Consider the following 14849-nt stretch of genomic DNA (forward strand, 5'->3'; position numbering starts at 1 on the left):
TATACATCTACATTAAACACTCTGCTTTTGCTTCACACAATACACAGTGTATTCACTGCAAGCAGGTATACAAATTCATGTCTGTGGTAGAGGAGAGATGTGAGCCTTTGGGTGTTTGCCTACTTTATAAACAATGAAGGAGAACATCTGTCCTGGTAAATGTGGGAGAAGTGGAATTGATATCACACCTCTGCCAATGTTTGTAAGCACATGAGAGCTTCAGGGACCATGCTTGAAATTATTCTTTCTAGATTAAAAAATACTTTCTCCTTATCCTGAAATTCTTTTCATTTTAATTAAGGTCTAGCCAAGACTGAAGCTTTGCTTGGTGTGGATTGGCTTAATGTGGAGGAAGATACAGTTCTTCCTCTTGGAAGCTACTGCAAAAGATATGTCTTACCACGCATTTTCTCACCTGAGGAACTTTGCTAGGAAGGTACAAGTAAGCTTCTCCAGGCTGAACTGAGCTAAGGAAAAACTGTTTAGAACAATAAATAAAATGTGAACAAGCTGATTTTTCTGTTGAATAACAGAATTATTCTGTTGAATAACAGAAAAAAATGAAAAGACTAGAAGCCTCTCTTACAGGTTAAAAAGGGAGAAACTGTTAGTAAATTTTGTACCTACTTTTGATGTTCATATGGAAAGAATTGATTTTTACCTTTTGTTTCCTTCTGTATTTTCAGAAAGGCACCCACTGTCAGAGGAAACAGCGGTAGCTGCCCATTGATGGAAGGGCTGTCCATTTCCTCTGAAGGAGGACATGCTGAAACACCTTTTTAATACACCTTCCACTCTGAGCTTCAGAAAAGATCAACATGAACAATAGCAGAGATGAACTGGAGGTGATTCTTTTCTTGGTTGTGCTGCCCTGGAGTTAGCTGCAGAGCTGACCGCTGGAAAGGCACAGTGCAGGAAAACACTCCTGTGCTGCAGTACTGTTATTTCACACTTGCCTAACCAGATAAGATGTATCTCAGCTGAGTGAAGTTTGCAAGATTCTGAGATGATTTGACCTGTGGTGGAGCAATGCTTCTGGGAAACTGCTGGAGGATTTCAGCACAGTGGTGTCTCTGCCCCTACTGATCTGTGTCTAAGTCCAAAATGAACCACACTTGGACATACAACCTGAGCTTTGGTGCATCTACAGATCCTGTTGAGCCAAGGGCTGGCCTTGCACGAAGTGGGCACATAGTAGTAGCTGTTTTTCTTGGGTTCATCTTTGTTTTTGGTTTCTTCAATAACTTGATTGTCCTCATCCTCTTCTGCAAGTTTAAAACCCTCCGTAACCCAGTCAACATGCTTCTGATGAACATCAGTATCAGTGACATGTTAGTGTGCATCTCTGGCACTACCCTTAGTTTTGCATCTAACATACATGGCAAATGGATTGGAGGGGAGCATGGTTGTAGATGGTATGGCTTTGTCAACTCCTGCTTTGGTAAGAGTTCAGTGATAATTCTTTTATTTTTAACGCTGTTACATGAAGCAATGTGATCAGTGCACTTGCTGCTTCTCTGTGGTAAACGGAAGGATGTCTTGATTGTTTTGTTATGGTCAATCACAAGTGAAATGCATAGGATCATAGAATGACTAGGCTGGAAAAGATCTTTAAGATCATCAAGTCCAACCATTACCTCAGGACTGGAAAATCCACCACTAAACCATGTCATAAGGGCATCATCTACACGTTTTTTGAATATATTTGTCACTTATTACTTTGGGTAAGAGACTGATCCCCCACCTCACTGCAGCCTCCTTTCAGATAGGTGTAGATAGCGGTATGGTCTCCCTTGAGCCTTCTCTTCTCCAGACTAAACAACCCCAGTTCCCTCAGCCCTTCCTCATCACACTTGTGCTCCAGACCCTTCCACCAGCTTTGTTGCCCTTCTCTGGATCTGCTTCAGGACCTCGGTCTCTTTCTTGTACCGAGGAACTCAGAAATGAGCACAGGATTTGAGGTCTGACCTCACCGGTGCTGAGTACACCGGTGCTCAGTACAGCCCTGGCCCTGCTGGCCACACTTTTGCTGGTACAGGCCAGGATGCTGTTGGCCTTCTTGGCTGCCTGTGCACAAGCTGCATCATGTTCAGCTGGCCGACAATCAGTACCCCCAAGTTCTTTTCTGCTGGGCGTTTTTTTAGCATATTTTAACAACAGACTTTATGAAAGAGTAGAACAGATCTGATAAATATTTCCTAATATATAAATTTTTAAACATTATTTGTTTGTAAGGTCTAAAAATGGCATTTAGAAAGAGACAATCCACTGGAAGGAGTTTGAGTATATGAATGTACATAATACTTCCCTCTTTTTCAGGAAAATCTCTGCCAACACTGAACTAGAGGCCCTTCAGTTCTGTTGTTAACAAAGCCTCCTGAAAGTAATCCATTCACGATTTGTAATTATCTATCAATCTATAATATAAATTCCCTCATGTCCCAGATAATGACAGCTTTCATCATTAGATGCTTTCTGTTCTCCCCTGAAGCAAAATCTTTATTTTAAAATTACGTTCTTGCAGGTTCAATAGCAAATTAAATCGTACTTTGATTTGTTGGAAATAGTGTGCATCAAAGCATAAAGCAGTGGTCAGTGTTCCTCTCCTGTCCAGACAAAACTTTTCCTGTAACCCACTTTTGCGCTGCTAGCTTCAAGTGTTTTAACTGAAAACTGTTTTAGTTATTAAATCAAGATAAAAAGCACAGTCAGAGGGCAGCCATCATCCATCCGAGGTGCCCAGTTGGTTTAATATTTACATTACCAAGCAGTGCCTGAGCTTATTCCTATGTTCAAATAAAGAAGTCCACTAAAATGTAAAGTGACCTGTGGGTGCACATCTAGACGTGATCCTTATCTCACCCAGACTGCGGGACCTGGCATAGCTCCCTCTTGCTGTATGTCCTTTCTCTGGTGCCTCAGGCACCAGGACTGGACCCAGTGTATCCCTGGCTCTTCTCCCACCCTGGAGCTGCAGTATGTCTTGTGCTGGCACTTTGGACTGAGAAGTGCTCCCGCAGCCCTGGATGTAGAGTCAGACTGCAGATCCAAACCCACATTTTCTACCTGAATTATAAGCTCTTGTTATTTCCAATGATGTGCTCCCTGGTCCCCTTCCCTTCCTCAAATGTGTGCTCCACTGATGGCAGCCTGGCAGCTTCCCCTGGGAATCTGCTGCTTAGCCCAAAGTGGGCTGTCAGGAGCCAGCAGTAAAAGCACTGCCTTTGGCCTTCCAAAAGTAGAATCCGTTATCAACAATACCTTGCCTTGTTCTGACAGGCCGCTTTTGGAAGGAAGTTGTGGCTGTCCCATCCTCGGCAGTGTTCAAGGCCAGGTTGGATGGGGCTTGGAGCAACCTGGTCTAGTGGAAGGTGTCCCTGCCCATGGCAGGGGGGTTGGAACTGGATGATCTTTAAGGTCCATTCTAACCCAAACCAAGCTGTGGTTCTGTGATTCTGTGGCTTCGTCTGTGTAGAGCAGGATGAGATGTTTTCTCCTTGCACATTTCATTTCCATTTTTGCGAATTTTATGAATTCCAATATTTCAATGATTAGTCTTCTTGAGGAGAAAGGGGTTAGGACTGGTTTTTCTCCATCCTTTGATTTAGCCTTCTTTTTTATTATTTAGGTGTGGGATGGGAGAATAACATTTCAAGGGAAGGGGGAAAAATGTACATGCTGAAGGGATTAGAAATAAAAGCATGTTGAAGGTGCCCTTTGAGCCTGCTGGCTTATGTCAGGATATCTGTGTATTACCACCTGGGTAACTGGAATTAAAACAGTAAATGGGTACAATTCTCATGGGGTGACTTCCTTATGGAATAATTCTGAAGTTAGATCTTCTGTGTAAATCAGATGGATGGCAGGAGTGCGGATTTGTGTGCTGTTGTGATACCAGTGTTAATGTGAGAGTTTCTGCTATAATTCTTAAAATTGGTTAGATCATCAAGGAACAAGCAAGCAAACAAAACCAGAAACCCCAGAATGCCAAAGGTGACCTCAGCGGCTCTGAGTGGTGTTGATGCTGTCAGCAGAGTGTCTGGGTGGCTGAGGCAGCCTAAAAGCAGGTAGTTATTGAACTGTGCATGTGGAAACCTTTCATGACAGTGTTAGAGGAACTCTCTCACAATTCTTTCCTCAAAATCTTGCAGCACTCACGACATTTTTTGTTCCATTAGTGTATATAAAGGGCATACTGAGGAAATTTGCATGCAGAGTTAAAAAATGTTCACTGGAAAATAAATAAAAGCAAATAATAGTAGCAGGTTGCCTGACATTTATGTGTCTCTGTGGACAGATTCTATCTGCTGATAAATACCATTATGCATCAGGGGGTTTGGAGTTTAGTACTTTTTTTTACTCTAGAGTGTGCTGAAAAAGAGCTATGGTCAGTGTGCAGTGTGGTGATGGTTTTTCCGGGTCTTTATAGCACCTGAAAACAATATGCTTGGGTTACCATCATGCGTGCTGTAAGCACCACAGACTGAACAAGGAGCCATCAAAGGGAATGGTTAATGTTTTTAAGGCTATTGGAAAGTGACATGAGAAAATTGTGAGCTTTTTATTGAGACTGCTGGTATTGTTGCTAAAAGAATAAACAAATGGCATCTTGTTCATTTTAGGATTCTTCTCCTTGTCTTCTGCTGACTTTGGAAAAATTGTATAAAGTTACCAAAGTTATTTAGGAACTCAAGAGACAGAAAATCAAGTATATTCTTGAGCTGATGGCTGAAGATTTCACTGATGGAGCAGTGTAGCTACCGAGGGTAAGGAAGTTCTTTGTCAGTAAGAGGATTTTTGACGCCTGAGTAGTCCAGTTTAGATCACAGCATTTGGCCTGACCACTGTGATTATTTTCTGAGTGGCAAATCTGATTGGATTTATAAACATAAATGCAAAAGCCACAAAGACTACAAAATACTATATGAGGCTGCTATATAAAAGGAACATGTAAGAACACAGAAATGGCAAATCTGTATAGGCTGGGAAGAGAACTTTTTTTTTTATTGACACATTTTTGCAATCCCTTAGCTATTCTTAAGAAAAACAAAAACAAAAACAACCCAAAACACCACAAAGTATCTATACTTCTTATTTGCTAAAAATTAGCTTACCCTTGTTTGTGCCTCATGTTTAATTTCGGTCTGCCAAGGCTAAGATGAATGGTATTAATTCTCAGGGTTATGAATAGAGATGTGTAATATGAAAGGTAATTAAGAAGAACTGAAGTTCCACATCAAGCTTTGTTAGAATAAACAGTTAAATATTCTTATATGTACCTTTTTTTCCTCATGGGATAGATCCTATCCTACTACGATAAACATCAGTATAGGGCCTGAATTTCAGATGATGTTACAGTAAGTTCACTGGCTTCAGTAGAATTGCACTCTCTTGTACCAAATGAAGGTATGTGCCTTTATTTTTATTTTTATTTTTTTTTTAACTGCAGTATTTTCCTAGATCATGAGGAGATTTTAACTGGGAAATTAATTTAAACTAAAAAAGGGGAGATTCAAGATGGATGTGAGGAAAAAATTCTTTACAATGAGGTTGGTACAATAGTGGCACAGATTGCTCAGAGAGGTGGTGGTTGCACCATCCCTGGAGACATTCAAGGTCAGGCTGGATGTGGTTCTGGGCAACCTGATCTAGTTGAAGATGTCCCTGCTCATTGCAGGGGGGTTGGAGTAGATGAACTTTGAAGGTCCCTTACAAACCAAACCATTCTATGATTCGGTAATTCTAATCTTCATGACTTGGTATTTGATGATGTGTAGACCACACCTAAGCCAACTTCAAACTGTTAAAATATTTTTAAATGCAATTTGTTCTTAAAAGGCTTCTGAGAAGAAGTGGTTATTTCACACACACACACACACACACACACACTTTGTTTTGTGGTGCTATGAAAACCTTAATCTTTTTCTTTTAAAACAAATTGAGAGTGCAGGTTTATCCCCAGGTCTGTGGCCTGGATGAAACCTGAGCCAGTGAAATTAGGAAGCTGAGATTTGTCTCAAATGCAATGCATGGTGAGAGATTACTACTTTCTTTCTCTGAAGTGTCTTTATATTTTTTTAAATCACAGAATCATAGAATAGTGAGGGTTGGAAAGGACCTTAAGGTCATCAAGTTCCAACCCACCTGCCAAGGGCAGGGACACCTCCCGCTAAACCGTATCACCCAAGGCTTTGTCTAACCTGGCCTTGAACACTGCCAGGGATGGAGCATTCACAATTTCCCTGGGCAACCCATTCCAGTGCCTCACCACCCTCACAGTAAAGAACTTCTTCCTTATGTCCAATCTAAACTTCCCCTGTTTAAGTTTTAACCCATTACCCCTTGTCCTGTCACTACAGTCCCTAATGAAGAGTCCCTCCCCAGCATCCCTATAGGCTCCCTTCAGGTACTGGAAGGCTGCTATGAGGTCTCCACGCAGCCTTCTCTTCTCCAGGCTGAACAGCCCGAACTTTCTCAGCCTGTCTTCATACAGGAGGTGCTCCATCCCCCTTACCTTCCTTGTGGCCCTCCTCTGGACTTGTTCCAACAGTTCCATGTCCTTTTGATGTTGAGGAAACCAGAACTGTACACAATACTCCAGGTGACTATTGCTCTGGAAGGTGATCTGGAAAGCAAATCTGATTCTTCTCCCAGCAGTATTGGCAGTGCAATGTACATTGATGTTGTTCGCTGTGGAATTAAGCAGTAAGTTCTTTACTTAGCAATCCATTGCACACCCCAGGCAATTAAAATCCATGACCCAAGAACTATCACCAGGGGGTTGCAATAGGCACAGTGGAAAAAAATATGGACAAAGTGTAGGTGTTTGGTTTATTTACTTGCTGCTTTCCAGACATCTGCTTTGTGACTTCAAACTATTTATAGAAAGCAGAAGTTTTAGAAGCTAATGGGAAGTACAGATGCTGATCAATAAGCATGCAATGGGGATTTTAAGCAAAACATGAAATATTGTGAGACCTGCTATGGAAGAATAAGAGCTGTTGGGTCTTGATCCGGGGGAGCACTAGGGATGGAGTTAGAGGAGGAACAGCTTCTGGTGTTTCCAGCTATTTTACTCTCGTGCTTGTGAATGTTTGCATCTCTGTCAAGTAGGTCACTGCAGAGGAAACTGCACGTGTCACTGAGATGAGTAAATGGATGGATTTGCTAAATTTGCTCCCATTGCCCACTGCTTAGCCACAGTTTGACAGGCTCATGGTTATACATTTAAGCAAACATGGAAAGGGACATAGGGACTGAGGACACATTATCCAAGCTGAACTCTGTTTAAACTCTGCAAGCAAGCTGAAATAAAAACTGTTAAATATATAATTAAATTATTAAGCATTAGATTTTAATGTAGTAAAAATCCATTATTTAATAACACACCCCCATGGAGTCTATATAAACAGAAAGTGATATGTCATCCTAAGATGAAGCTTGTAACACAGTTTTGACCATCTTATGCATAACCTCTCCAGTGCCTTACTAAACATTTCAAATCTCTGGACAGATGAAAACTTTACAGAACATTTCATCTTCTCCCAAGATACTTGCACTAATGTAGACTTCCCAAACATATATGACAGGCATAATTTGGGCTCAGATGGCTTCTGGCGTTCATTTTCAGAATTGCTATTTTATGCAGTGCCCTATCAGGGTTAAATATTAAATAGACTAATACATATGGGAAAGATGAAGCTGTCTCAGGCTCAGGAATTCCAACATGAGATTCTAATGCTGGAAAAGTTTCAAGGCACATCACCATCCAGGATAATTTTGTGACTGCTGAGGTCTTAGCTCATGTTTTCAGCTGTCTGTTGGTTGTTTTCTCTTCCTCAGCATTCATGGTACTTAAAGTACTTGGCAGTTTGCCTGAGAAGTTGATGCATTATTTCTTTGTAAAAGATGAATTCAGGTTAGTGTTGTGTAAGTGAACATCACTATGCAAGAGGACAGAGAGATGCCTAAGCCACGTAAAAACTTCGTGATTTGAGTCCATGTCTTCCTGCATAGTGTCCTATCTGTCTAGGATGCAGGAGAGGCCTATGTTCGTAGATCTGTTCTAACTGAAATAAGGCATGTATACATGTCTTTTAATCTGATGATAAGCCACGGATTTATCTAAATGAGGACTTTTAAAACTAAGCTTTTTAGAAACCCCATAGTGCTCAACTACATAGATAATCTTTTCAGTCACTTTAAAGCTGTTATTGATTTATTCCCTTGTAAATTGCCAGAAAACATGCTGAATGAGAAATTGAGTTGCTCATGATTTTGTTTTAAATGTCAGCTGTCTTGTGACTATTAACAAGTTTTTTTTTTCTTAATCTTTTACCTTAATTATACAAGCTGTGGCTTAGACTCATTGCACTAAACTAAGGTAATTAAATTTAGAGTACAGAGTTCTAGCATACTGGAAATGCTCTGCTGATGTTCTGTGTTGACCCTGGATGGTAGCCATATTCCCACCAAAGCTGCTCTATCACACTGCTCCTCAGCTGGATAGGGGAGAGAAAATACAATGAAAGGCTCCTGGGTCAAGGTAAAGATAGGGAGAGATTATTCACCAGTTACTGTCATGGGCAAAACAGATTCCACTTGAGGAAATCAGTTTACTACTAATAAAACCAGACTAGAGTAATGAGATATAAAACCAAATCTTAAAACCACCTTATTATATTCTCCATATTTACATGGGAAAATGAAATTTTGAACCCCTTAGAAACAGATGGGAGTCATCTGACTAAAACCAGACACTTTCCAATTCCACACCGGCTTCTTTTACAACCAATGGAAAAACAGATTTGTAGTGCCAGCACGCAGATTGTCCAGTGTATGTGAGATGCTCTCTTATGATATGAGCTGTGCCCTCTAAGTGCCCCCTTATCTCCACTGGTTATGAAAGCAGCCCAAGCTCAGGGATAGGTATGTGCTGTGTAGCTCTCTGGAGTCATGAGATGACCCTCACAAGTAGCATACTTACTGGTCCTTCTGTCTTTCAGTCATTTGCTTACTTTTGCATATAATTCCCTCTCTACTTCAGCGTCTTCCTCCTGGATGTTGGGTTTATTTCTTGGTTTATTTCTAGTTCCTATAGGCACTAAATGCCATACAACTCTATGATCACTTGGAATTGTTGTCCAAGAGTGAGTATTTATTGTCTTTCCATGAAGAGTTGTCCAGTTCTCTGTCAGAGCTTAAGATCCAACGTTCATCATGTATGGAAAATGCTATTTGGTCTTCATACAGATAATTTGTAGAGCACAAGTATTGGGCGTATTCAATTCAAGTACTTGAAGTAAGAAGTCAGTTTGGGCAAAAGTTTTGGAAAACCTGATATAAAAGGGATCATGCTGTGCAGAGAAAGAGGAAATGGAAGAGCTAATGTGCTTTGAGCATTATTCTTGAAATAAGACACTTCACTCTGATAGATATTTTAACACCGGTTTAAGGTAAGAGAAGGTTTTGCCTTTGTTGTGGCAGAGCATCACCTAAGGTGTCATTCAGTTTGCCTATGTTTTTAAGTCATTGCAGACTCAGGGTGTTGATGCTAACAGTGTTAGGTCAGATCCCATGGTGTACAGTGAGTGTCTGAATCACCAGGCATAGTTGCTTCTCCCTCCCCTGGTCTGGGCAGCCCCAGGTGAGCCTCACCTCGATGCCATATTGCAGTGGGGCTGTGGGGTGCACTAGAACCCCTCACTTCCCTCCTCCTCACCCCTCCCAGCTTTCAGCACAGCAGAATTTCCAGCACATGGCTCAGACAGGAGCTGGAGTGTGCTCTGCACAGGTCGCTGAGCCCCAGGTACCCTCAGTTTGCACCAGCAGCCACATGTAGGTTGAGTCATCATGTTTTCCCTTGGCTGCCATCCTTAATGTTTTCTGCTGTGCTTTGTTGTATGACAATTTGGAGTCTATTTTCCTAGTGCCTGACCAAAAGAAAGCAGCAGAAAACATGCAGAGATGCCAACAGTGAAGGGTGGATAGCAGCTTGTGTACCTATCCTGGAAAGAGGGACAGAAGGACAGGGGAATTCTGTGAGGAAATCAATAATTTCTTTGTCATTTTTGTGTGTGATTGTCAGTTGTCCATGTAAAAAAAATGTTCTGCCCATGCCCAAAGTCTGTTTCTGCGCATGTGCAAGTGACTTCAAATTTCTGCCAGTGGTTTATGCTTCCTTATTGAACAGTAATGCTTGCAGTTCAGTTGCATACTTCTGGTTCTGGGACATCAGTCTGTGTTATGGCCACATGTTGCAGAACACTAAGGGTTTTACACAAGGGAGCAAGCAAATAACATCAGTTTACATAGAGACCCAGAATAGAAGATTAAACACTCATATTTCTTTCAAAATTATCCTGACAGTGAATTGATTCTAAAAGGTTGTGGCTGTAAGCTGTATTGGAGATGATGGAACAGCATTTCTGTCAGAGTTCAGTTTAATCATTTGCATTTGCAGGCCCTTTTCCTTAATCCTGGGTCCTGGCATTAACCCGAGCAGTGCTGTGCCTGATGTCAGTTTTGTATTACTTCAGGAAAAAAAAAGAAACCATGTAAAGAAATAGTTATTAGAGTATATTTGACTTTCTGGTCCTTCAGTGTGCAAAATGAAATAAACTGGAGCCCAGTACATAATATTCAATGGAAAAAAACTTATTAGAGAGCAACGGACTTTGGTTGTAAAAGGCCATTAAATCATATTCCATTTAGCTGTGTGCTTAATAGTCTCCAGTAACTCTTTAAGAGCATCCATGTGCTGACATACCTGAACAGAATTTGATAATTTTTTGCAAAACTTTAACATTTCCCCTGCAGTCCCTGAATTATATGAGAGAGAGGATATTATCTCTGGCTATTTAAATCCAAGCTATAATCCTAGTGGCTTTTTCTTAACTGAGGACATTCATTTTCTATGTCCATTTCTTTTTTGGAAGCATTTAAGCAGAATGCTACATCTTCCAGTCTAGTAAGCAAATGAATACTTACAGGCTTTTCAGTGATAAAAGGAATACAAGACTATTGGCATAGCTCCAAATAATAACAGTAATAGGTAATAACTATCAATTTCATTTTCCCCCCTTTTTCTCAGCTGTGGCTAATCTTCACTGTTAAATGTTTCTGCCACTTTTTCTAATTAGACAAGTCTATTAAGGTGAGTAAATAATAATTAGCAGTAGTTTGTTAAAAGAGTGTGCTGACATGGAAAGATAAGTTTCTTCAAAACCTGGAGCTATTCTGCTTACATTTGTATTTTTCTAGGTATCAACACTAGCTGCAAAACTTTCTTAAAGTGGAGATTCAGTAAATGTCTAGTAAGTTAATAAACTACAGCCTCTATTGATTTGCAGACCATTTAATATTTCTGTTATGATTCCACGGCTGTGACTCACCTGTGAAATCACAGCTAACAGGATTGGGTTACTGGAAGGTTTGTGGGTTTGTTTTTGTTGTGGGTTGCTTGGGTCTTTTTAATACTGTCAAAATGACCTCTGTTTGCTGGAAATTTTCTATAATTGGTACAGGCAGCAGGAACATTTGATACCTTCAGACAGAAGATGCAAGGGAGCACCACTCCATGGGCTTCTTTCCCCTGACATCCCACCATTACTGTTCTTGGAGTGTCCCTGTGCTTTGACCCCTGACTGGTTTGTGTCCGGTCTGTCTCCCCATGCTGTGCTGGCCCAACGCAGATCAGGGGAGGCAATGGGCCAACATTCACCACATACAAGGCTGAAGCTTCAGGTTCCCTGGACCTGCTTGACTCCCCTCCCCTCCCCGTCCAGACTGTAATGCCTTAATCAAGGTTAAGTTGGGCACCATCTTTAAAACTACTGTGTTTTAACAGTGTAAGACTTCATTTGCTGCAGCTGAAAGTTTCTAATGTCAGCTGTCAGCATCAGGCTCAATGGCTCCGGGCAATTCCATCCAACAAGTCTTCCCAAAATGTGGTAAAATTACATTAGAAATATCTCCTGTTTGTGGTTTCTTAAAGCTATTTCGCAGAGAGATGCCAATATGTTTGAAGTACAATCTCATCCTATGTCCAGCTACCAACTTTTGCTCTTCCCTACACAAGTATGGCAACCGCAATGCAGAAGGTGACTGACTGGGGGTAAGCTGTAAATCTTTCATCAATTTTGTAGTGTTTTATCAGAGGCGGATGTTCAATAGGTGCTAATTTTCTAGTGTTAGTTTTCAATTGTATTTTCTACTTTGTGTTCATTGTTGTGGGTTTTTTTCTATCGTTCCATTGTTCCTGTTGGTTTCACTAATGCAATCCACAGCAGTAGTAGATAACTATGGTAAGAAGGGATCAAAGGGAGCAGGCTTTAGACGAGTTGTTAAATGAAAAGTTATGTGTTGAAAGGGTAGGAAAAAAGTGGACTTGAGTGTGAAAATTTTTCGTGAGAAGTAGTTTGAATATCTTTAAAAATCGGTGGCAATGTAAAGCTTTGCTTAGATTAGGACTGTAACAATTTTCAAGATTCAAAACCATTAGTTAATTCACATACGTGACATTTTATTGCTTGGTATCTAAGTGTTGTCCGAGTCTAGTACAGGCTTCTGAGAGTATTGGAATAGCATGCTAGCATCTGGAAAGATTTGCTTTGAACTCAGAAATGGCATGAATCTCACAAAGACACAGATAATCTACTTTAACTTGTTCTTACGAAAATTTTAGAGCATGCAATGGTCAAATACCACTAGATCTGCATTAGACTTAATTCTTACGTGCACGTGCACACTGAAGCATTATTGTTTGCCAAATTTACAGTTTGTGGGTAACTTCTGCATTCAGTCTGTTTAAGAAACTGCCTGGGGATCTCTTTACACTGACACGTTTAATCATCCTAATGAAATTATCCAAGCTGTTAGCATGCAGCACAGCAGGCAGCACAAGCAGAGTATCCTGGAGCAGGGATCTGACATTGTGGTTGGGAGCACTGCCTTCCTCTCCACCTGCGGCAGGAGAGCAAGCACCACACAGGAGGCTGATGGCCATCCCTGCAGCTAAGCCATCTGCCTCGGTGACGGCTCAGCAGGAGTTGATTAAGCACAGTTCTAGGGTAGGAATTAATATGGTAGGGATGAGAAGTTAAAAATTCTGCCCCTTAATGAAAGGGTAGAGTATCTACGTGGTATTTGGGTGTGTTCTATGTGTATGTTCCATTCATTAACTATGGTGCACAAAGCAGCTTTTCAATTTAAGTCTTTGTAACAAATCCAAGCAGTTTGCTTAAGTTTATCCAAACTACCAAATTTTGCTCTGGTTTTGATCTGCTCAGTTTTCAAAAAGAGAATCTGTGATAGCGTGAGAGGGCCAAGACTGTGATGATGCTGAGGATTGCTTTACTGTGTGTGCTTCTTAAAACTGAAAGTGTATTTCTATTTAATATCCTTGTGGGAGGCAAAAACTGCATCAGAGGAGTAGGATGAAAGGCTGCCAGATAAATATGCCAGTCAGGATTTAAATGGGCTTTTTCTAATGGGTAGAAAGCAGGTTGTAAGGAAATATAAAGCCATAGCTTAATATTGTTTGTGATGGGAGCAGAAGATGTATCACCATCTGGTTTGCTCTATGTAACAGTTTTTATCTACTGGTCAGTGCATCAAGGGGTGTTTAACAAGGAATTTGAGCATGAGAGTGAGTAGGAGTTTTACAAGTAGTAATATCTTTTCTGGGGTTGGGGGCACTCAGACCTTTGGGAAAGAAATATTAATAGTAGATTCAGGCAGGTAATGGCCTCTTACTGTGCTGTAAGTGTTTCTTCTTACCAACAAAATCAGAGTTGCACCTTGCAGAGGGTTGTGTATTCACATACTAAATATTTGCTCAGTTAATGTGTCTAGAATACTAAACTTGAAGTTAGGATAACCTTCAGCATCCAATGATATTTTTCCAGTGCATAGTCCCAGCAGTCCGGGTCTTCCTGGATTTATCTCCCAGGCTGCTTGCTGTTGTGAACCCTATAAAATTAATATATAATATATATACAGATATAATATATCAAGGAATTCCACTTATTGACTATATACTATGCAACGAAAAGTACCTTCTCCTGTAATTAAGGCTGCAGCCTGATGATTTCTTTTGAAAACCCAGTTCTTGCATTATGAGAAACTCTAAATAATCTTCCGCCATCCAACTTTTCACATTTTCTGGGATTTTTAACTCTATTTTCCTTTTCTAATGTGCCCTGATGTTTGCTTTTCTAAATGCTGCTGAGCACTGTTGCTGAGTGGAAGTGGTTTGCATAAAACTGTCTATCATATATAAAGGGGGAGTGTCACGAGGATGGAGCCAGGCTCTTCTCAGTGGCAAACAATGATAGGACAAGGGGAAATGGGTACAAACTGGAACACAAGAGGTTCCACTTAAACTTGAGAAGAAACTTCTTCTCAGTGAGGGTGACGGAACACTGGAACAGGCTGCCCAGGGAGGTTGTGGAGTCTCCTTCTCTGGAGACATTCAAAACCTGCCTGGACACGTTCCTGTGTAACCTTATCTAGGTGTTCCTGCTCCGGCAGGGGGATTGGACTAGATGATCTTTTGAGGTCCCTTCCAATCTCTAACATACTGTGATACTGTGTGATAACTCTCTTTGCAGAGCAGTAAGTCAGTCAGAAACAATCACTGTGTATTTAGAGCTAGGCCTGGTTTTCTCCACATACGGCAGTTTACATCAGTATTGCATTTCATCTGCTCAGTGTTTCATGAGGTTGTTCTGCAGTACTTCACAGTTAGCTTTTGTTGATTTGGAGTTATTCAGTGTAGTATAATCAGCAAAATTTACTCATTGCTGTCTCTTCCAGACAATCTATTGATGTGATGAATAACCCAGGGC

The 14849-nt window shown here is 40.8% G+C and overlaps 1 protein-coding gene across 1 annotated transcript in view; it reads left to right on the plus strand.

Moving 5' to 3' along the window:
- Window positions 1-687: 687 nt before the first annotated feature.
- The window catches only part of LOC133225493 (opsin-3-like), a 79478-nt gene continuing 65316 nt past the window's right edge, over window positions 688-14849 (plus strand). Inside the window, exon 1 of the mRNA XM_061377941.1 lies at window positions 688-1441. Coding sequence (XP_061233925.1) covers window positions 1105-1441 — 337 coding nt within the window. The 5' untranslated portion in view covers window positions 688-1104. The remainder of the gene's footprint in view (window positions 1442-14849) is intronic.

Source organism: Neopsephotus bourkii, unplaced genomic scaffold (genome assembly GCF_033783945.1).
Source record: "Neopsephotus bourkii isolate Nb327-2 ecotype Australia unplaced genomic scaffold, CSIRO-AGI_Nbou_v1 NB_1760, whole genome shotgun sequence".
NCBI classification, from domain to species: Eukaryota; Metazoa; Chordata; class Aves; order Psittaciformes; family Psittacidae; genus Neopsephotus; species Neopsephotus bourkii.